The sequence below is a fragment of the Bos javanicus genome, chromosome 7 (genome assembly GCF_032452875.1).
Source record: "Bos javanicus breed banteng chromosome 7, ARS-OSU_banteng_1.0, whole genome shotgun sequence".
Classification (NCBI taxonomy): domain Eukaryota; kingdom Metazoa; phylum Chordata; class Mammalia; order Artiodactyla; family Bovidae; genus Bos; species Bos javanicus.
In genome coordinates this window covers 39,636,768-39,658,054 of record NC_083874.1, presented here as the reverse complement: position 1 = coordinate 39,658,054, position 21,287 = coordinate 39,636,768, and the positions used below count along the sequence as shown (strand labels likewise).

Genomic DNA, 21,287 nt, shown 5'->3' with positions numbered 1-21,287 from the left:
AGTAGCGCTTCTCTGCGGGTCTCTGTGGGTAAGAGCACTCCGGCCACCGCGCCAGCCCCTCGAACATAGTCGGGCTCTTAAGTCCCCTTGTGCTCCTCCGCCCTCCCTCGTCCCTCCCCGAGGTACGTTAAGTACCCCCTGTGTACTTGAACCGACTTAGCTTCAAGTACATAGGTTCTTAGGTGTTTTTTCTACCGAATCAGACGTTTGCTTTATATTGTCCGCCCTACGCCGCAAGTTAAAAGTCCTAGAAAACTGTAATCTTCGTGGGTTCGTCCCCAACGCGCGCCACGATGAGCACTTCACATTAATTTATAAATTAAATACATATATGTTATATATATATATATATATATATATATATATATATATATATATATATATATATATATATAACTGTAAAGGAACAAGTGCTCTCTAGCCGCGGATGCCTTCGCAGAGTGCCACTGGTCACGTGCCAGCAAAAAAAAGGCGCTATCATCGAGTCAGTCCTCCAGCCTCGTAGAGAGGACTCGGAAGTGCCCCAGAGCGGGCCTGGGTTTTTCCGGCCGGGCCGTCCGCGCTTTTGTCCCGCCGGCGGCCGGGCTCCCGCGGCGCCGCCACAACCAGTACGTGAGTCCGAGGCCGCCCGCGCTCCCGCCCTCGGCCCTAGCTTGCCACGCCCTTGCCTTCTTGGCCGGGTCTCGGCTATTCCTCGGATCTTGGGAGGGGTCGGGGAGGAAGCGCGCCCTCTCCCTACACACACCTTAGGAAGCGCATTGGGGAAGTAGAGGGGAGGGAAGACCTCGGGTCGGCCTAGAGGTGTAGGGTCCACCCCTGGAACATATCGGGTTCCTTGTGGGCCCCAACTTCGGCTGTTCGAGCGGGCCAGGGCTGGGTTGGGGCTGCCAGGTGTGTGGAGAAGGGCTGGGGCCCCCATACCCGTGTTTCTCAGCTCTTCGCTGCTGTCTCGGGCGAAAGGGGAACCCAGAAAATCAGTGCTTTAAAGAAAGCCCCCAGTTCTGCGCCCGTGGCAGTTAAGTTTGTCCCTGGGATTTGAGCGTGAATACGAGCTTTGGAAGGATCCCGAGGGGTCATGTTATTTGACCTCCCCGCCCCACACCTTTTTTGTTTTGTTTGGTGGGGCCGTTATGTTGAGAGACTACTGCCGCAGGTGTTGATCGAATCGCTGGGAGGCGCTGCCTGGCCTTCGCCCTAGGAGAGTTCACTTTCTGTACAGACGAAGAGATCCGGGAAGAGGCTGTTTGTCGCTGACTCTCACAATGAGAGGGAATTGACTAGGTAGGGAGAAATAGGTTGAGGAGGCTTCTAGGGAATCCAGGCGTGGGGATGTGAAAGAGGAATGGAAGGCTGGGGCTGGCTGTGCTGCTCCAAGACGTTTGGATTAGGAGGCCACAGGAGTGTTTCCTTTTTGAAAGCAGGAGGATATTTCCTTAAATAAGTTTTTGACTATGTAATGTATTCATATGGTTCAGATATTAAAAATGTGAAAAGATATCAATGAAAAGATCTCCCTCTGTTCAGCCATCTTTCTAGGCCCAATCCCTTTAGAAAACCAACCACATTTGATAGATAATTTGAGTGTATCCAGTTTCTTTATGCAAACATATTGGCAAATTTGAATGTACTTAGTCCCTCCTTTTTTCACACAGGTGGTAAGGTACTGTTCAAAATTCTGCACCTTGCTTCTTTTACTTAATCTGTGGTCATCAGAACACAAAGCTTTTTTCTTTCTTTCTTTCTTTCTTTAAATACAGCACTGCAGTATAGGAGTGGCATGGCCATTGTTTGAATGTTTTTGTTGTTGTTCAGTCACTCACTCTTGTCTGACTCTTTGTGACCCCATGGACTGCAGCACGCCAGGCTTCCCTATCCTTCACCATCTCTGGAGCATGCTCAAACTTATGGCCATTGAATCAGTGATGCCATCCAACCATCTCATCCTCTGTCATCCTCTTCTCCTCCTGCCTTCAATCTTCCCCAGTATCAGGGTCTTTTTTAATGAGTTGGCTCTTTCCATCAGGTGGCCAAAGTATTAGAGCTTCAGCATCAGTCCTTCCAATGAATATTCAGGACTGATTTCCTTTAGGATTGACTGGTTTGATCTCCTCGCAGTGCAAGGGATTCTTAAGAGTTTTCTTCAACACCATGGTTCAAAAGTAGCAGTTCTTCTGCATTCAGCCTTCATGATCCAACTCTCACATCCACACATGACTACTGGGAAAACCATAGCTTTGACTAGACGTACCTTCGTAAGCAAAGTAATGTCTCTGCTTTTTAGTTATGCTGTCTAGGTTTCTCATAGTTTTTCTTCCAAGGAGCAATCATCTTTTAATTTCATGGCTGCAGTCACCATCTGCAGTGATTTTGGAGCCCCCAAAAATGAAGTGCGTCACTGTTTCTATTGTTTTCCCATCTATTTGCCATGAAGTGATGGGACTGGATGCCATGATCTTTGTTTTTTGAATGTTGAGTTTTAAGCCAGCTTTTTCACTCTCCTCTTTAACTTTCATCAAGAGACTCTTTAGTTCCTCTTTACTTTCTGCCATAAGGGTGGTGTCATCTGCATATCTGAGATTATTGGTATGTTTCCCAGCAATCTTGATTCCAGCTTCTGGTTTATCTAGTCCAGTATTTCACATGATGTACTCTGCATAAAGTTAAATAAACAGGGTGACTATATACAGCCTTGACATATTCCTTTCCCATTTTTGAACCAGTCCTTTGTTCCATGTCCGGTTCTAACTTGCTTCTTGACCTGCATACAGAATTCTCAGGAGGCAGGTCAGGTGGTCTGCTTTTCCCATCTCTTGAAGAATTTTCCACAGTTTGTTGTGATCCACACAGTCAAAGGCTTTAGCATAGTCAAAGGCACATAGCATAGTGAAGCAGAAGTAGATGTTTTTCTGGAATTCCCTTTTTCTATGATCTAATAGATGTTGGCAGTTTGATCTCTGGTTCCTCTGCCTTTTTTAAATCGAGCTTGAACATCCGGAAATTCTCAGTTCACGCACTGTTGAAGTCTAACTTTGAGAATTTTGAACATTACTTTGCTAGCATGTGAAATGAGTGCAGTTGTGCGGTAGTTTGAACATTCTTTGTCATTGCCTTTCTTTGGGATTGGAATGAAAACTGACCTTTTCCAGTCCTGTGGCTTTGGATGTTTTGGATGTACCATCATTTTATAAGATCTAGTAAGGCCATTTGGGTTGTTTCCAGTTTCTTTGTTAACTTCAAACTACGGAACACCCAGTGACTTTGTCCCAGGGCATATCTGAGCAAGAATTTTTAAAGAAGGGATTGACATGTCATACAGTGTTTGAAGAACAAATTAAACCAAGTAGCTTTTCTCTCCTGATACTTGTGTTTATGATACTTAGCCTTACAGTAGCCCAAACAACTGTCTATTAATGACACTCTTCAAGCCAGTCTTGCCCCTTTAGCTTCAGAAAATCTCTCAGTCCCCCTTTCAAAATCTCCTTTGCTTACCTTATTCCTTAGGATGACTAGGATTTTCTTCCCCATTACTAGGTATGAGAATGATCTATTTCATTTTTTACTTTAAGGAAATAATCACCCTTAATCATAAGGATTAAGCAGTAGAACCAACTTTTGTTAACCATTTACAATTCCAATACTTACAAACTAAATGCAATAACTAAAGCAGAAACCATACTTTCTTCCCATCTGCATAACACTTTTCTCACACACTCCTTAGTCTCATCTTTCATTTGTGCTATCCTTTCACTTCTTCTGAGACTGTAAGCATTTTGTGCTCATATTCGCTCTTATTTTCTCTTTTTCTTTCTTTTTTTGGTCACTTTCAAGTCCAGTATAATATCCAACAACTTAAGACACAGAATCTAGATGGTAGATTGATTTGTGGAATATGGTTGGTACTCTGAAAATCCTCAGTAGCTGCAGATGTGTTGTACCTGTTGCTTGTTGAAGTCTGTTGTTAAGGCAGGAATTTTCAGCCAGAGTAAGCCACAATTCCTCTCTTCTGAGTTGTCTAATCTCTTGAGAAGTGGCTCCTGACTTTACTGGGCAGGGATAGCAAAAATTAAGGACAGATTCTTACTCTCTGCATGAGCTTTTCCAGGCATTGGTGGTAGAACATGAATAATGTGAAGCACAGAAGTGCCCAGATGTTGTGGGTCCTATGTAATTTAGAAGGAGTGGATGTCTTACTATTGCTTAAACTTTTAACTTATATAAGTAGGCTATATGGATAGAACTAGTTTTCTCTCTGTTGAGAACTGATTAGAGAGGAGTTCCCTTTTAGCCTTGAGAACTTTTAAGAAATTAAACCCATCTGGCCCTCTTTCTGTGTAGGAATTGTGATTTTGAAGTGATTCCTTTCTTATGTCATAGGGGACACATGAGCTAGCCATCACATCAGTATTGATTGGATTATAATAATCTTCCAGACTCTAGTACTCAGTTCTCTCTCCTCCTCAATCCATTCTCCCATTGTAACTAGAATGAGTAATCTTTCTTTTAATTTTATATTATGAAAAAGTGTAAACATAATAGGAAAGTAGAATAGTATAATGAACTTGGTATATCCATCATTCAGATTCAACAATTATTAGGATTCTGCTATATTTTTTTCCTTTTTCCCGTTTTATTTTTCTTTGTTGAAGTATTTTAAAGGAAATTCCAGACATTATGGCATTTCACCTAGCATAGTCTTTAAAAAAAAAACAAAAAACACTTCAAATGTAGCCAAAATGCCATTATCTCACACCATCCTAAATTAATTCTGATTCCTTGATTTTGTCTAGCAGGAATTGGCAGACTTCTGGATCTCTGATCTGTTTTTATATGGTCTGCAAGCAGAGAATGGTTTTTACGTTTTAAAAGAAATGCTTAAAAGCAAGCCAAAAAGAAAAACAAGTGATAGAATTTTATGTGCCCCACAAAGCCTAAAATGTTTCCTATCTAGCCCCTTTAACCTCCTGATTTGATAGAATAAGTGATCTTCCAAAATGGATATCTGAGTTTTCCACTCCACCTAAAACTCCTCTGAATCAAGCCTGGACTCCTTAGTATGATGGGCAGACCCTGCTGCAGCCCTTATTTTTGCCCACCTATCCAGTTGTGCCTGCCATCGTGTGTTCCATACGTCCAGGGCATGGTGAACACCAACCCTTTGCATCTGCTCTTCTGTCTGCTGGAACTAGCCCTTTCTTCCTGAAGCTTTTCTTAGTTCTTTGAAGCAGAGTATGTCCCTTCCCCTTCTTCCCTCATCCATGCTTTTTGTCTGCCATTATTATCATATGTTGGTTATATTCCTGCTAGACTCTTCTACTAGTTTGCAAGTCTCCTAGTACTATCATTATGTTTTTGAGCTTTTCTGCTTGTGTTTTTGACTGACCTTTTCTTAGTCATCAATTTTCTTTAGTCAATTCATAATATGAATTCCATTGCCGACCATCTGCTTTCAGTGAAGATGCACATGTATATTGCCCTGTTTTGATTTCAGTCATTAAGAGGACTGGGTGGACTACATCAGATGATAGGAAAATCTGCTTCTCCCCAAACAGAGGAGGTTAAACAGGGCTAGAACAGGGAGACTCCTGGAGTCTGCCTAGGCCAGAGGTGTAAACAGTGAAGTACTTACAATTTCACACAGACCAGGCCAGGCCACAGCCAATCAAACAAGGAATCCCAGAGGACATGAAGGGAATTGAGAATTAGCCTATCAGAGGGGAAAGGGCCCAACCATCTGGGCCAAGGATTCTAAGTGTGGTGTCAGCAAGGGGTGAATTAGTATGGCCCCAGCAAGTTGCTCCAGCTGGTGAGATGCAGAAAGCTTTAAGCACCACACTGCTGCTGCTGCTGCTGCTGCTTCACTTCAGTCGTGTCCAACTCTGTGCGACCCCATAGTCGGCAGCCCACCAGGCTCTCCCGTCCCTGGGATTCTCCAGGCAAGAACACTGGAGTGGGTTGCCATTTCCTTCTCCAATGCATGGAAGTGAAAAGTGAAAGTGAAGTCGCTCAGTCGTGTCCGACTCTTAGTGACCCCGTGGACTGCAGCCCACCAGGCTCCTCCATCCATGGGATTTTCCAGGCAAGAGTACTGGAGTGGGGTGTCATTGCCTTCTCCACAAGTACCACACTAGATAGCCTTTAAATACTTATTGGGGAGGGCTCACATGTGCATTTTACAAAATTCTTGATAGTGTTGGAAGAAAAATTGCACAGGGTTAAGAATGAAGGTAGGGAAACTCTGGCAGAAGTTTGGAAGGGAATTTAGGAGGGCTTAAACTAAATTCTTGGCAGTGGGAATGGAGTTGGGGTTGAAAACTGTATAGGTGGTCTTAAATGGTCTTTTGGATGTGGAGTGGTGAGGGAAAGGGGAGAGCCCACTTCTGGTTTATTCAGAAGAAAAGACAGGTGGATATGAGACTCTAATTGAAGAAGGGGTCTGGGCCAGAGATGAGGCTCTGCAAGACAGCTTATAGGAGCCACACATATAGATGGGACTGCCTAGGAAAATTATGTAGAGTCAGAAGAGGAGAGGTTTCAGATGGAACAGGGGGCCAGAACATCCAAGGGTCAGCAAACTCAGGAGTCAGCACCTGGCCCTGAAGAAGCTAATGCAGCATGGCCTGAGTGGAATAAATCAGATTGAATAGATGTGGCATTTGGGGAGATGGGACTTGAAGACCACTTTTTCAATATGCAACTGTGGACAGGAGGCAGGATGGCAAAAGCAGTATCTGAAGGGGAAGGAATAGTTGAGACAATTTTAAATTTACACTTTAACATTTTTTTTCATTGGGAAGATCCCCTGGAGAAGAAATGGCAACCCAATCCAGTATTCTTACCTGGAAAAATTCCATAGACAGAGGAGCCTGGCAGGCTGTTGTCCGTGGAGTCACAAAGAGTCGGACATGAGTGAGCGCACACACACACACACAAACTTTTTATTGGGAATAATTTCCAATATACAGAAAATTTTCAATAATAATGCAGCAGAAACAACATTTTAAATCAGCTGTATTCCAATAAAAATTTTTAAAAGATAAAGAATAAAAAATAAATCCTAATAATTATCACGTATTTTTAATATAAATTTAAAACATTAAAAAAACAGTGAAAAAAAAACCCTTTATTCATTCACCTGTGGTTGACTTTTTACTTCATTTTATCTTCTTTCTCTTACTGTTTCATGCATATGTATCTATTTTTCTAAACCATTTGAGGGTAACATACACATCATGGCCCTTTATCAGTAACACTTCAGTGTGTATTTATAGGGATATTCTCTTGCATAACTACAGTGCAGTTGTCAGCTTCAGTAAACTTAAAGTTATTAATGACTTTTGCCTGACTTACCATACATATTCCAGTTCCATCTGTTGACACAGTTATTTTTTATAACAGCCTTTACCTGCAGTACAGACCCAGTTGATAGCACGTATTGAATTTAGTGGTCAAATCTCTCCAGCCTGCTTTAATATGAAGCATTCCTGTAGCTTTTGTATTTTATGACAATGATACTTTTGAAAAATATAAATACCTTTTAGTAGAATGTTCTTTTTTTGGATTTATTTGATCTGATATTTATTTTTCAGTTCAGGTAATACATTCTGTAGGTGATGTGTCCTTCTCAGGGTGTCACTTCTAGAGTCACATGATGTTTATCTGCCCCCATTGGTGGTACTAATTTAAGATGACCAGCCAAGCCATGGTTTAATCTCTTCACTATGTGATTACTATTTTTTCCTTTGCAGTCTGTGAAGGAGTATTTTAAGACCTTGCATATATACTGCTTCTCGTGAGAATTCCCCTAGACTTAGAATCCCTTGATAATTCTCCCCTGATCCAGTCTTTACTCTGATAGTTGCAGAATGCTGATTTTTTTTTTCTTCCAACTCTATTCCCTCCACATTTACCAACCAGCCCTGGCATTCTCCTCTAAACAGGAGGCCTCCCTTTCTCCCATTTGTACCTGTATGAACTCATGTAATTCTATTTACAGTGGTTTATAATTCTTGACATAATTGCTATGAAGTGTAAATTCAGTGTTGAAGCTGGCTCTTGTGGTCTTGTCATATGCCCACATCATCTTTTTGTCATTGTTGAGCATTTTTTTATTTGCTGTCATAACGATGTCTCAGCTCATCTTATACCTATCCTGGCCCCAGCCTGGATTCCTCCAGGTTCATTTTAGTAGATAATGGTAGTAGAGTCCAAGAACAAGGTGCTGTATTGTGCTCATTAACTCAGATATTTTTGATTCTTAGCTTTTCAGCAAACAAAGCTAGCGAATATATGTACATTTACACACATAGACATACAAATATTGGAGAAAGAAATGGCAACCCACTCCAGTATCCTTGCCTGGAAAATCCCATGGGCAGAAGAACCTGGTGGGCTACAGTCCATGGGGTCTCAAGAGTCAGATATGACTTATTGACTACACCACCACCACCACATACAAATATACATACATGTGAATGTACATTTATATAATGTGCACATTTGTATATAATTTAGAAATCATAAGTTCACAGTAATACCTCTGATTTGTCCCCACAGGGTCTTTCTTGTCTTCTCCTATTCCATATTATTATGTTCCTTCTAGGAGAGCTCTGGCTCCCAACTAAATCAACACATTTACTCAGTCTAGTAATAGATCTAAAATTGTTTCTGAATTGCTTTGCCTATAACACTACAGGAAACAAACCTTCCCAAACTAGTTAAGTTGTTTGCAGTTCTTTCCCACTGCTCACTCCAGCCTTCCCCAAACTGAGAGTATGTATTACAGAGTTACATATTATGTACCCAAGTGACATGGGTTAGTTCTTCCTTTTTTTTTTTTTTTTGTTTCGGTCTTATATTTACCATATTCATGTAAAACACAAATGAGTTCATTGGTTCCCATTCACTTTATAGTTTAATGGCTTTCCCCCTTTCCCAGTCTTATTGATGTAATTTTATTTTTTGAATCTGCAAAACATTATCATGCTTCCATGAGTAAAAGCTATACAGAAAGCTGTAATCAGAGTGTTTCTTTCCCCTCTCTGTTCTGTGCTATTCCCTGACTCTATACCTTATAGGAAACAGCCTTCACTGTTTTGTGGATTTTCTCATTACTAAAAAGATAACAGTTATATGCTTGTTATTTTTTATTTTCCTTCTTACGTAAGATGTAGCATATATGCTCTCTTTTGCTTTACAGCATATCCTGGAAATTGCTCCCTAACAATCTATAGAAATGTTCCTCTTCTTTTTAGTACTCCATTGTGTATATGTGCCATATACACCAGTTTTCTATGCTTGGACATGTAGATGATTTTCTAGATTTTGTAATTAAAAATAATGCTACAATGAATAACTTCGTGCACATATGCTTTTGTATTGTTGGAAGTGTATCTTCAGTGTAAATTCCTAGATGGGATTTCTGGATTGGAGTATAATGCATACATAGTTGTGTAGGTATTGGCAAATTTCCTTCAACAGAGGTTATGCCAATTTGCATTCTCAGTAATGTATGAGACTATCTCCACAGCCTCACCCAAAGAGTATATTTTTAAGCTTTTGAATATTTGCCAATCTAACATGTGAGAAAGGGGATCTTAGTATAGTTCTCATTTGCATTTCTCTTATTATGAGTGAAATTGAAAACATGTTTAAGGACCACTTTAGTATTTCTTTATATGAATTGTTTGTTCATGTTCTTTACTCATTTTCTGCAGGATTTTTAGTCTCTTTAACTTTAAAACATTGTATATTAGAGATATTAGCCTTTATATATAATATATGTTACAGATATTTTCTTCCACTTTGTCATTTATTTTTTTTGGTTTTGCTAATGGTATTTTTTGCCATGCAAGTTTACTTTTATTTCTATGTAATCAGCTTTGTTAGTCTTTTATTGCATCTGGGCCATAAAAAACTTCTTCTGTACTCAGGTTATAGAGGCATTCACCCATGTTTTCTTCTGGTGTCACTTTTTATTTTATTTATTTTTTTTGGTGTCACTTTTTAATATTTAGAGTTCTGCTACATTTGGAGAGGGCTTCCCTGATAGCTCAGTTGGTGAAGAATCTGCCTACAACGCTGGAGACCCTAGTTTGATTCCTGGGTCAGAAAGATCGTCTGGAGAAGGGATCGGCTACCCACTCCAGTATTCTTGGGCTTCCCTTGTGGCTTAGCTGGTAAAGAATCTGCGTGCAATGCAGGAGACCTGGGTTTGATCCCTGGGTTGAGAAGATCCCCTGGAAGAGGGATAGGCTACCTACTCCAGTTTTCTGGCCTGGAGAATTCCATGGACTGTATAGTCCATGGGGTCACAGAGAGTTGGACATGATTGAACAACTTTCACTTCACTTCACTTACATTTGGAGTTTATTCCTGTGAATGATGTAAAGAATGGATCTACTTCCAACACTATTAAAGAGACCATTTTGCTTCATTAATTTGAAATACGACCTTTATCGTATACTTGATTCTGTGTATAATTGGAACTATTCTGGATTTTTATCCTATTCTGTTTTTTTATATACCAGTACCACACTGTTTGGGCTTCCCTGTTTGGCTGTTTGGTTCAGACAGTAGAGAATCCATCTGCAATGCAGCAGACCCAGGTTTGATCCCTTGGTCAGGAAGATCCCCTGGAGAAGGGAATGGCTACCCACTCCAGTATCCTTGCCTAGAGAATTCTGTGGACAGAAGAGCTTGGTGGGCTACGGTCCATGGGCTTGCAAAGAGTCAGACACAACTGAGCAACTGACACTTTCACTTTTCACCACACTATTTTAGTATAACAGCCTTTGGAATATTTAAATAGTATGAGTAGTTCTCCTGCCTTACCGTTTTTCTTTTTCTCTTTTTCCACTCTGACAAATTTTGTATTTCCCTGGCAATTTCAGGGGATTTGATTTTGTGTTGTAGCAAGTTGAACATCTTTCTCTTCTCAGAGCTGAGGATGAGTAGAGATGGAGGGGTCCAGATCAAAGGGAATGGGTGGAGCAGGGTCCCTCATGTGATAGGAGCAGGATTCAGAGCACAGATAAAAGGTGTGTTGCTATTGATGGTCTGGATTTCCAGTGACCACTCAGTAGCCCTCACATTTTAAACGGCATGACTGCTCTGCCCAAGGTTGTAAAGAAAGGGAGCATGGAATTAGGGTTGTGCCACCATTCTTCAGTGACTTCTAATGATCTCTTACCTGATATTACTTAATAGTCATTTTGTGGAGCCTTCTCAGATGAACTACCTTTTCATCTTCATTTTTTTAAACGTCTACCAAGTGATTCTTTATTTTAGCTTCCTGGTGATATTCTGAGTTCCTAGCTCCTCCTGTTCTATAAATGTTAATTCAGAGTACATTATTCACTCCTGTAAGCATAAATTGGATCATGAGTGCAGGTGTTTATATGTGTCCACTCCAGAGTATATATCTTACTTTTCTTTTATTGCCTCTGCTTCCTTATCACATGTTCAACATAGAGTTTCTAAGTAGAATTACAGAGTACTGACCAAGGTGGGGGTCTGATACCCAGGTAAGAGGGAGGTCTTAATTTTAACTAGGTCTAATTACAAATGTCTAATTGTCTAAGGTTGGGAGACAACTAAGTTAGAACTGTTGCTTCTGTTCTCAAGAGTCAGTCTTCTAGCAGGTGCGTGCTGACAGAATGCCAGCTGTGTGTAGAGTGCCTTCACGGGAATAGGGAGTCATTGCCTGGGCCTTAAAAGCTGCTTTGAGAAGGAGTTTGTCTTTCCTGAGTCCTGTGGTTTATCCCCAGGTTCCAACCCTGACCCAATAACCTGATCTTGATTAAATAAGGAATTAGGTGCTATAGCATATAGCACGTGACTGGCAATTAACCAAGTGACTGGCAGTGTTCTCCATACCTTATATATGTTATTTAATACATCAGTTCTATTGCCCTCATTTTACAGATGAGGAAACTGGCATAAAGAGCTTAAGTAGCTTTTTGGGGGCTCATACAGCTAGGTATTTATGCCTAGGCAGTATCATTTCCTTTGCTTGACAGTTTGTATTTTAGCTTCTGATCTTTGATATGCTCTGACTGCAGTTAGCCTATTCATAAAGTGGGAATGAATGAATCTGCCTGGCAAGCCAGAGTGTGTTCTTCCATGTAGAGTTCTTCCCTGACTAAACTACTCTCCAGGGTCAATGTTTTCTTGGAGAGGAAATCCAGGAGGCTATACCAACAACAGGCATCTGCAGCTTGTTTTCTTTCTCATCTCTGACATGACTGTCCTCATGATTTCATAACCAACTCCCCATTACCTCCACTCATGTACTGATTTCTCCTTTAGTTTTGCCAACCCTCTGCTGATTATGACTTCTTAGCTTTTGTCTTGTTAATCTTTCTGTCTCCTGTTCTTCAGAGACTCTTTCGACCCTCTGTTTGATTTTCAGAGACTAGGTGGCATTTTTCAACAAATGGTCAGTGTTGCCCTTGATGCTGTGTATCACTCCAATCCATTTCAACTTGCCATCATGCTAAGCTATTATGCAGGAATAGAAAACATCTCTGTTCCATTGGCCACCCAGGGCTCTAGCATTTTAACATTACTCCACAGGGGCAGAAATGTCGGCATGTCCATGATTGTATCCCTAGCAGTTAAAAATGGTACCTGTCACACCATATGTGGTCAGTAAACATTTGTGGAATAAATGAGTGAATTTGGATATTAATTCCTTCAGTTTTTCTAAAGTGAAGGTATCATTTTCATTTTCTTGGTTTAGTGTCACATTTGAAGACGAGGGGCACTGAGGATGAGGAATCAACTGAAAAGTATGAAAATATTCGAAATGCAGAATCTGTGTGGCCAAAAGTGGAAGGTCTTCACAAGGATCATATGCAGGAGTCTAAGGTTGGTGAAACTTGTGATTGGGATAGCAAGGTAGAAAATCAGATGGACAAGCCTGAGGGAAAAAGAATGAAGGAAGACAAAAGTGGCTTCAGGGAAAAGATTGGCAAAGCCAGGAATACAGCAAATATAAAGACAGAACAGGAAGATGAGGCATCTGAGAAAAGCTTACATCTGAGCTCAAAATATGTTACACACCAGACTGTCCCTATAGAACAGAAAAACAGTGAACAAGTCAAATGTGTGGAGAGCATTAATGGAAACTCTCATCCCAGTCTACAGCAAAAAGCCAGTGCTGTTAAGAAATCACATAAATGTGATGACTGTGGGAAATCCTTCAAATATAATTCCCGACTTGTTCAACATAAAATTATGCACACTGGTGAAAAACGCTATGAGTGCGATGACTGTGGAGGGACTTTCCGGAGCAGCTCAAGCCTTCGAGTCCACAAGAGGATCCATACTGGGGAGAAGCCGTACAAGTGTGAGGAATGTGGGAAAGCCTACATGTCCTATTCCAGCCTTATAAACCACAAAAGCACCCATTCTGGGGAAAAGAACTGTAAGTGTGATGAGTGTGGAAAATCCTTCAATTATAGCTCAGTTTTGGATCAGCATAAGAGAATTCACACTGGGGAGAAGCCCTATGAGTGTGGTGAGTGTGGGAAGGCCTTCAGGAACAGCTCTGGCCTTAGAGTCCACAAAAGGATCCACACAGGTGAGAAGCCCTATGAATGTGACATCTGTGGGAAAACCTTCAGTAATAGCTCTGGCCTTAGAGTCCACAAAAGGATTCATACAGGGGAGAAACCCTATGAATGTGATGAGTGTGGGAAGGCCTTCATTACCTGCAGAACACTTCTAAATCATAAAAGCATCCACTTTGGAGATAAACCTTATAAATGTGATGAATGTGAAAAATCATTTAATTATAGTTCCCTCCTCATTCAACATAAAGTTATCCACACTGGAGAGAAACCTTATGAATGTGATGAATGTGGGAAGGCTTTCAGGAACAGTTCAGGCCTTATTGTGCATAAAAGGATCCACACAGGAGAGAAACCTTACAAATGTGATGTCTGTGGCAAAGCATTCAGCTATAGCTCAGGCCTGGCAGTCCATAAAAGCATTCACCCTGGGAAGAAAGCCCATGAATGTAAGGAGTGTGGAAAATCATTCAGCTATAACTCACTTCTTCTTCAACACAGAACAATTCACACTGGAGAGAGACCTTATGTATGTGATGTCTGTGGAAAAACTTTCAGAAATAATTCAGGACTCAAAGTCCACAGGCGACTCCATACTGGGGAAAAACCATATAAGTGTGATGTGTGTGGAAAAGCCTATATCTCACGCTCTAGCCTTAAAAACCACAAAGGAATCCATCTTGGGGAGAAGCCCTATAAATGTAGTTATTGTGAAAAATCCTTCAATTACAGCTCTGCCCTTGAACAACATAAAAGGATTCATACAAGGGAGAAACCCTTTGGGTGTGATGAGTGTGGAAAAGCCTTCAGAAATAATTCAGGCCTTAAAGTCCATAAACGAATCCACACTGGGGAGAGACCTTACAAATGTGAAGAATGTGGGAAGGCCTACATCTCACTTTCAAGCCTTATAAATCATAAAAGTGTACACCCTGGGGAAAAGCCCTATAAGTGTGATGAGTGTGAGAAAGCCTTTATCACATACCGAACCCTTATAAATCACAAAAAAATTCATCTTGGGGAGAAGCCCTACAAATGCGATGTGTGTGAGAAATCTTTTAACTACACCTCACTTCTTTCTCAACACAGAAGGGTCCACACTAGAGAGAAACCTTATGAATGTGACAGATGTGAAAAGGTCTTCAGAAACAACTCGAGCCTTAAAGTGCATAAAAGAATTCATACTGGTGAGAAGCCCTATAAATGTGATGTGTGTGGAAAAGCCTACATCTCACACTCAAGCCTTATCAACCATAAAAGTACCCACCCTGGCAAGACCCCCTATACATGTGATGAATGTGGAAAAGCTTTTTTCTCAAACAGAACTCTTATAAGCCATAAAAGAGTCCATCTTGGGGAGAAACCCTTCAAATGTGTTGAATGTGGGAAGTCTTTCAGTTATAGCTCACTCCTTTCCCAACACAAGAGGATTCATACGGGGGAAAAACCCTATGTGTGTGATGGCTGTGGGAAGGCATTCAGGAACAGCTCAGGCCTCACAGTGCATAAAAGGATACACACAGGTGAGAAACCCTATGGATGTGATGAGTGTGGGAAAGCATACATCTCACACTCGAGTCTTATCAACCATAAAAGTGTCCATAGTGGGCAGCAGCCCTATAATTGTGAGTGTGGGAAATCCTTCAATTATAGATCAGTCCTTGACCAACACAAAAGGATCCACACTGGAAAGAAGCTATACCAATGTAACGAGTGTGGGAAGGCTTTCAATATCAGATCAAATCTCACCAAGCATAAAAGAATCCATACTGGAGGGGAATATTTAAGTGTGACAAATATGGGAAGTCATAGTGGCACATCACAGAAGAGAACTCATGAGGGAGGGAATGCTCTGGATGGGACCAGGATGAACATGTCTCTGTAGGAGGCAGAGTTTACCAAGTATCAGGGAACGCAAATGGAAGAAAAACTTTATAAGAGTATTTGAGGTCCTTGTTCATGGCTTATAATTTACTCAGTATAAATGAAACCATGAGTAATTTCTTTTCTCTGTGATTTTCAGTCATAGCCAGCAAGGAAGGTCCCAGTGTTGAAGTAGGTGAGCCCTTATGGAATATAAAATATTTAGTTCATCCTGGGAATAAAACCTATCAAAGTGATGGAGTATGAAAAAAGCCTTCAAAATAAGTAGACATTTCTGGACATAAGAAATACAGATGAGAAAAAGACTTCATTTAGAAGTCACATAGTCACCAACAGAAAGTTCATATATGGGTAAATTGTCTGAGTAGAAATGTAGGAAATTCAGGAATAGCTTTGAATTCCAGTTATCTGTTGGTCAGTGGACAAGATCCAAGAAGGACCTCCAATAGACTAATTCAGGGAAAGGAAGCAGGCTTCAGGGAATATAAATTAATATAGTAGTGGTCATGAAGAATAACTTTGATATAACTGATTTGGGGGAGTGATGGCAACTTGTGAAAATTTGGATTTCATTGTAGGAAATGTAAAAAGTATAGACTTATAAATCTTACAGAAAATAGGAGAAAGTCACTCAAATAAATTCAAGTTGAATGGACTATACTGTTGTAATGTTGTGATATACACTATTGAATGGATGAAACCTAAAAATTTTTCAAATAAACACCCTTAATGAATCATGAATGTGTGATAAGTGAAAATATCACACACACATTATGCTACAAATGAAGGGTTCTACCATGGACAGAAATTTAGCACATTTAATAACTAATGGAACACATCCTCAACATGCAGAAAGAATTGATTCAGGGATTCCTATGAATAGGAATTCTGAGCAGGAGGGCATTTTATTGCAGGACCTGAAAAGCTAAGTAGCTACCTGTTATTGGGGGATAGGAGAAAATTCCTGCTTCTTAACAATCCTGATAAATGTTTGATTGTTTGTGTTATTGTAAAGATTCCATGCACTACATGTGTTTATTGTCTGTTGTAAAATGTTATGAATTTCTGTTCAGGGCTCACTCTCAGCCATGAAGAGCCAGATAGTTGTGGCAAGGTAAGGTGAAACTCCAATAAAGGAATTCTTCAAAAGTAAACAGGCTGTGACATACTTTAGGTGGAAGAACACACAGAAAGCCATTTGTGTGTCTTGTCTTTGTGGGGTAAGTTATATCAGATGCAGGCCAAGGAGGGCAGCAGGGGACTCATCCCTCAGGGCTAGCAGCTCAGCTTTCATGAGAAATTATGTGGTACCTCTACCAGAAGTGAAGATTGGATTGATCCTCATACTGGGGCTGGATAATAACCACTAGGAGTGGACAGGTTGGGCGAATGGTCAGTCACAAAATAGACTGTATGTTAACTATATGTAAGACTGGAGACTTCCCAGATGGCACTGGTCGTAAAGAACCCACCTGCCAATGCAGGAGACATGGGTTTGATCCCTGGGAAGATCCCCTGGAGGAGGGCATGGCAACCCACTCCAGTATTCTTGCCTAGAGAATCCCATGGACAGAGGAGCAGGGTGGGCTACATTCTGTAGGGTTGCAAAGAGCTGGACACGACTGAAGCAACTTAGCACACACATATAAGACTATTAACTAGGTAACTCAAAGAATGAAAAGTGAGTCTTGAGAATTAAGTAACCTGCCCAGGAATTTTCCTGGTGGGGCTTATCAGTAGAGGCCAAATTCTAAGTCAAGTCTCTCTGGTTCCAAACTCCACTCTTTACAAGAGGACAGTGTTTAGTCAGACAGTTTCTTGGTTCTCTCTAGGATTCCTGTTTTTACACACATAGTTTCCATGCCTCTGTTTAGAAGTATTTCTTCTACTTGCTTCCAAACAAGGTAAGTTTTGATGGTGGTGGGAGGGAGGGATGGTGGTAGAAAAGGGAGAAGGAAAGAGCATTTCTGTCACTCATTTCCACTTTGGAATGTCACAACCACACTTGGTTTTTGTCCTCTACCTGCAGCACTGACAAACCTGACCCTGTCCATAGACTTGGATTAGTTTATTCAGCAAATACTTGTTAAGGATCTGCTAGACACATCCATTGTTTCATGTGCTAGGCAGCAGTAGATAGAGGACAGTGGCCACAGCAAAACCACCCTAATGGATGCTGAACTAAACCTTGGGCTTTGCAAGGAAAGTGATCTCCACCTACTGGGAAACGAGGCACTAGTGACATCTGAGCAGGATATTGAATTGGGTCTTTTATTTAAGAGAATGGGAAATAGGATGGCCTGGTCAGAAGCAGCATTGGAAATGCCTGCATTGTCCAGAGGGGGCCAGTCCTTGGAGGTCTGGTGTACAGTGGCAGAAAGGAAAGAGGCCATGGAGTATTGATTCCCAGTAGTCACTGAGCATCTACCAATCTTTCATTTGCTGGATATAGGGCCAGCTCTGTTTGATCAGGTTACTTAAGGCGGCCAGGGCTGTTGGTGTGCCTGTGGCCTGAAGTTCCCAACCCCCTCACACATACACACACACACTCCTACATGAGTTCACGTGGACCTAATGCATCACCTACTTTCAAAAGAGACATGGGTTAAATAACAAGGGAGAAGACATGTAATACACGAGTGGGGACTCTGAATGCCCCAGCCTACTGAGCACCAACGTGCTCCTGCTACAAACTGTTCACTCAGGCATGTGGAGAATGAGCCACAGTCTACCTAGGACCAGATATGTTCTGCTTGGACTGATTCCAGAAGAGGAGGGAGTCTTTGGGTCTCCAGCCATAACAGGCAGACTGTGTAGAACAGATCCAACAAGCTGATGCAGCTGCATCTACTTAAGCCCACATCAGGACTTGAGCTAGTTTAGGGACCACTAACCCCCACTTCTCCCAAAGAACATCTGATATCCAAGAAGAAAAAATTGCCAACGTGTAGGTAAATTGAAACACTGTATTTTTAAAAAGTGCCATGTCTAATTCTCAAGGCTAAGAAATAAATGGAATTTGGACAATAGTAAGTAAATTGGAGGCTGGAACATCTGTGTGAAAGTGGGTTAAGCGCTTGGATTATTTGACAGGGTGGTCAAGATGCTGTTTAAAATGGTAAAATGTCATGGGCAAGCACTAGAAGGATAGAAATAAAGTATAATTTGAAAAATCTGAACTGGAAAGAGTCAAAGGCTAGAAAAGGAAAAATGATATCAAAGGTGAAACAGTACTTTGTTTCTGGTGAAGGTCATCTAGGTTATTTGGATCAGTTTCCCAGAAAAAAACACTGAAAAGTAATTTCTTACAAAAAAACATATTTTTAAAATATTTAGCTGCCTCTGGTTCTGTTTGTAGCAAGTGGATCTCTGCTGCATCATGCAGGATCTTTCATTGCAGCATGTGGATTCTGGAGTATATTGTCGCAGTAGTTGCAGTGAGCAGAATTAGTTGCTCTGCAGCTTGTGGGATCTTAGTTCCCTGACCAGGGATCGAACCACATCCTCTGCATGGCAAGGTGGATCCTTAACCACTAGACCACCAGGGAAGTCCCTAAAAAAGTTTTAAAAAATGCAGATGGCATGCCCTCCCTTCCCCTTAAAAGAGCCTGGAGTCTGAAAAGACTACAGTTTAAACACGCAGAACTGTTTTAAGATGGGGTCTTGTCATCAGAGATTAACACCAAAGCGGCTTAGGCCCCAGACTGTGCTGATGCTATAGGAGAGTTAGGCCCCGCTTCACCAGCCACAAAGAGTGAGAGAAATAGAAAGATGATAGGGCCAGGCTTACCCAGGGTGATGAATCTTACAGGTGACTTCCAAAGTTAGGTTGGGTTACCAGAGTGCTACACCCTCCGGACCAGATAAACCAAATCTAGACCCATCCCCCTCCCCACCCCCAGGGTACTTTTGTTGCCAAGCACAGCAGTAGAAGAAAAAGAACATCCCTGACAGATTGTGGTCCTTGACCAACCCTTACAACCCAGGTAAACAACCAAAAGCAAACAAAACTTCATTGGAAGAGGACTCCTTCAATCTAGACCTCAGGTAACAATTTTTCAGGGGTAATAATCAGAAATAATAATCAGGCACAAGGGAAAAAGCATGACTGAAAACCAGCAGAAAAGAACGGACCCACGTAGACTTCACATTAGAATTAATGGGTATGTTTGTGAGAACAACTGTTTAAAATATTTAAAGATGTATTTGGCAACAGATGGTGAAATAGGGGGGATAAGAATTGGTGAGCTGGATGATATGATTGAAGTTTTATCCAGAATGCACCATGGAGATAGAGGAATATGGGAAAACACAGAAAAATGGGAAGGTCTCACTGGAAAGTTATAATCACAGTCTTAAAAGGCAAAGATGGAAGAAAGGCAAAAGTAATTGGGCTGAGGATATTCCAGAACTGATGAAAAATAACAAGTCTATAGATTTAAAGCCCAAAGAATACAAATTAGGATAAATTTATCAAATCATATCTACATGCATCATAGTGTAACTGCAGGAAATCAAGAAAAAAATTAACAAAGATTTAAAAATTACCTTCAAAGGAACAAACAGCAACAACAGAATCCAAATGAGTAGAAGGAAAATGTCAGTATAATGGTAGAAAATAACTGTCAAATTAGAATTTTGTACCCAATGAAGATACCTTTTACGAATGAGAACAAAATAAGCACATAAGACAATTTTGTTTCATTCATCCCCTGCTGACCCTTACTAAAGGAAATTTTAAAGAATGTGCTATAGAAGGAAACTGATCTCAGATTGGACTTTTAGATGTGAAAAGGAATGAAGAGCAAAATGTGTATAAAATGTAACAGTTTTATACCAAACAATAAAAATCTACAGTTGTTAAGATAGACGTAAAATACCAGAAAACAGTGATATATAAATCACAAGAGAGTAAAATGGATTGAAGTATTAGGGTGAAGGTTTTGGGTAGTCTCATTAATATTGTAAAATCTAGAGGAATCATAAAAAATAGAACATATAAATTCAATACTAGTAGAAAAATGTTTAATTAAAAATGTAAATTAAAAAGAGAGGGGTGAGACCAAAAAAGATGGTAAATCTTAAGCCAAAAAAACCCCCTAATATTTACACATAATTTAATTTCACTAAATGACAAAGATTGTCAGGGAGTGTCTTAGTTTGGGCTGCTACAGCAAAACACCACATGCTAGGTGGCTTATAAATAACAAAAAATGTATTAATATTTCTTAATTCTGGAGGCTGGAAGTCCAGAGTGATTGGGTGCAGGCTTTCTTCAGGGTTATAGACTTCTTGTATCCTCACATGGCAGAAAGGGATTAGGGAATCTTGTGGGGTGTCTTTTATAAGAGCACCAATCCTATTCATGAGCGCCCAACCCTGATGACCTAATCACCTTCAAAGGCCCCCACCTCCTAACACCATTATATTGGGCATTAGGATTCCAACCTGCAAATTCTGGGGGAACACACACAGACCTTAGCACACAGGGCAAAAGTACAAAATCCCACTATATTACTACTTACAAGAGACTCAAATATAAGGACACTAAGTTTGAAAGTAAAAGAATGGAAAGAAGTTATATGAAGCTAACATAAAACTGATGTGCTGCTGCTGCTAAGTCACTTCAGTCATGTGTGACTCTGTGCAACCCCATAGACAGCAGCCCACCAGACTCCCCCGTCCCTGGGATTCTCCAGGCAAGAACACTGGAGTTGGTTGCCATTTCTTTCTCCAATGCATGAAAGTGAAAGTGAATTCACTTAGTCGTGTCCAACTCTTAGCGACCCCATGGACTGCAGCCTACCAGGATTCTCCGCCCATGGGATTTCC

General features: G+C 40.9%; 1 protein-coding gene across 3 annotated transcripts; it reads left to right on the top strand.

The window, feature by feature from the left end:
• The first annotated feature begins 509 nt into the window (after positions 1-509).
• ZFP62 (ZFP62 zinc finger protein) lies at positions 510-16,609 on the top strand. 3 transcript variants are annotated; one of them, XM_061423155.1, is made up of 3 exons: positions 562-608; positions 1,154-1,281; positions 12,740-16,609. In XM_061423155.1, the coding sequence occupies exon 3, from the start codon at positions 12,853-12,855 to the stop codon at positions 15,454-15,456; it is 2,604 nt and encodes an 867-aa protein (XP_061279139.1). In that variant the 5' UTR covers positions 562-608; positions 1,154-1,281; positions 12,740-12,852; the 3' UTR covers positions 15,457-16,609. The 3 variants fall into 3 exon arrangements, with proteins under 3 accessions (XP_061279138.1, XP_061279140.1, XP_061279139.1); XM_061423154.1 differs by lacking the exon at positions 1,154-1,281 and having other exon boundaries at positions 510-608; XM_061423156.1 differs by lacking the exon at positions 1,154-1,281 and having other exon boundaries at positions 521-612.
• Positions 16,610-21,287: the final 4,678 nt, after the last annotated feature.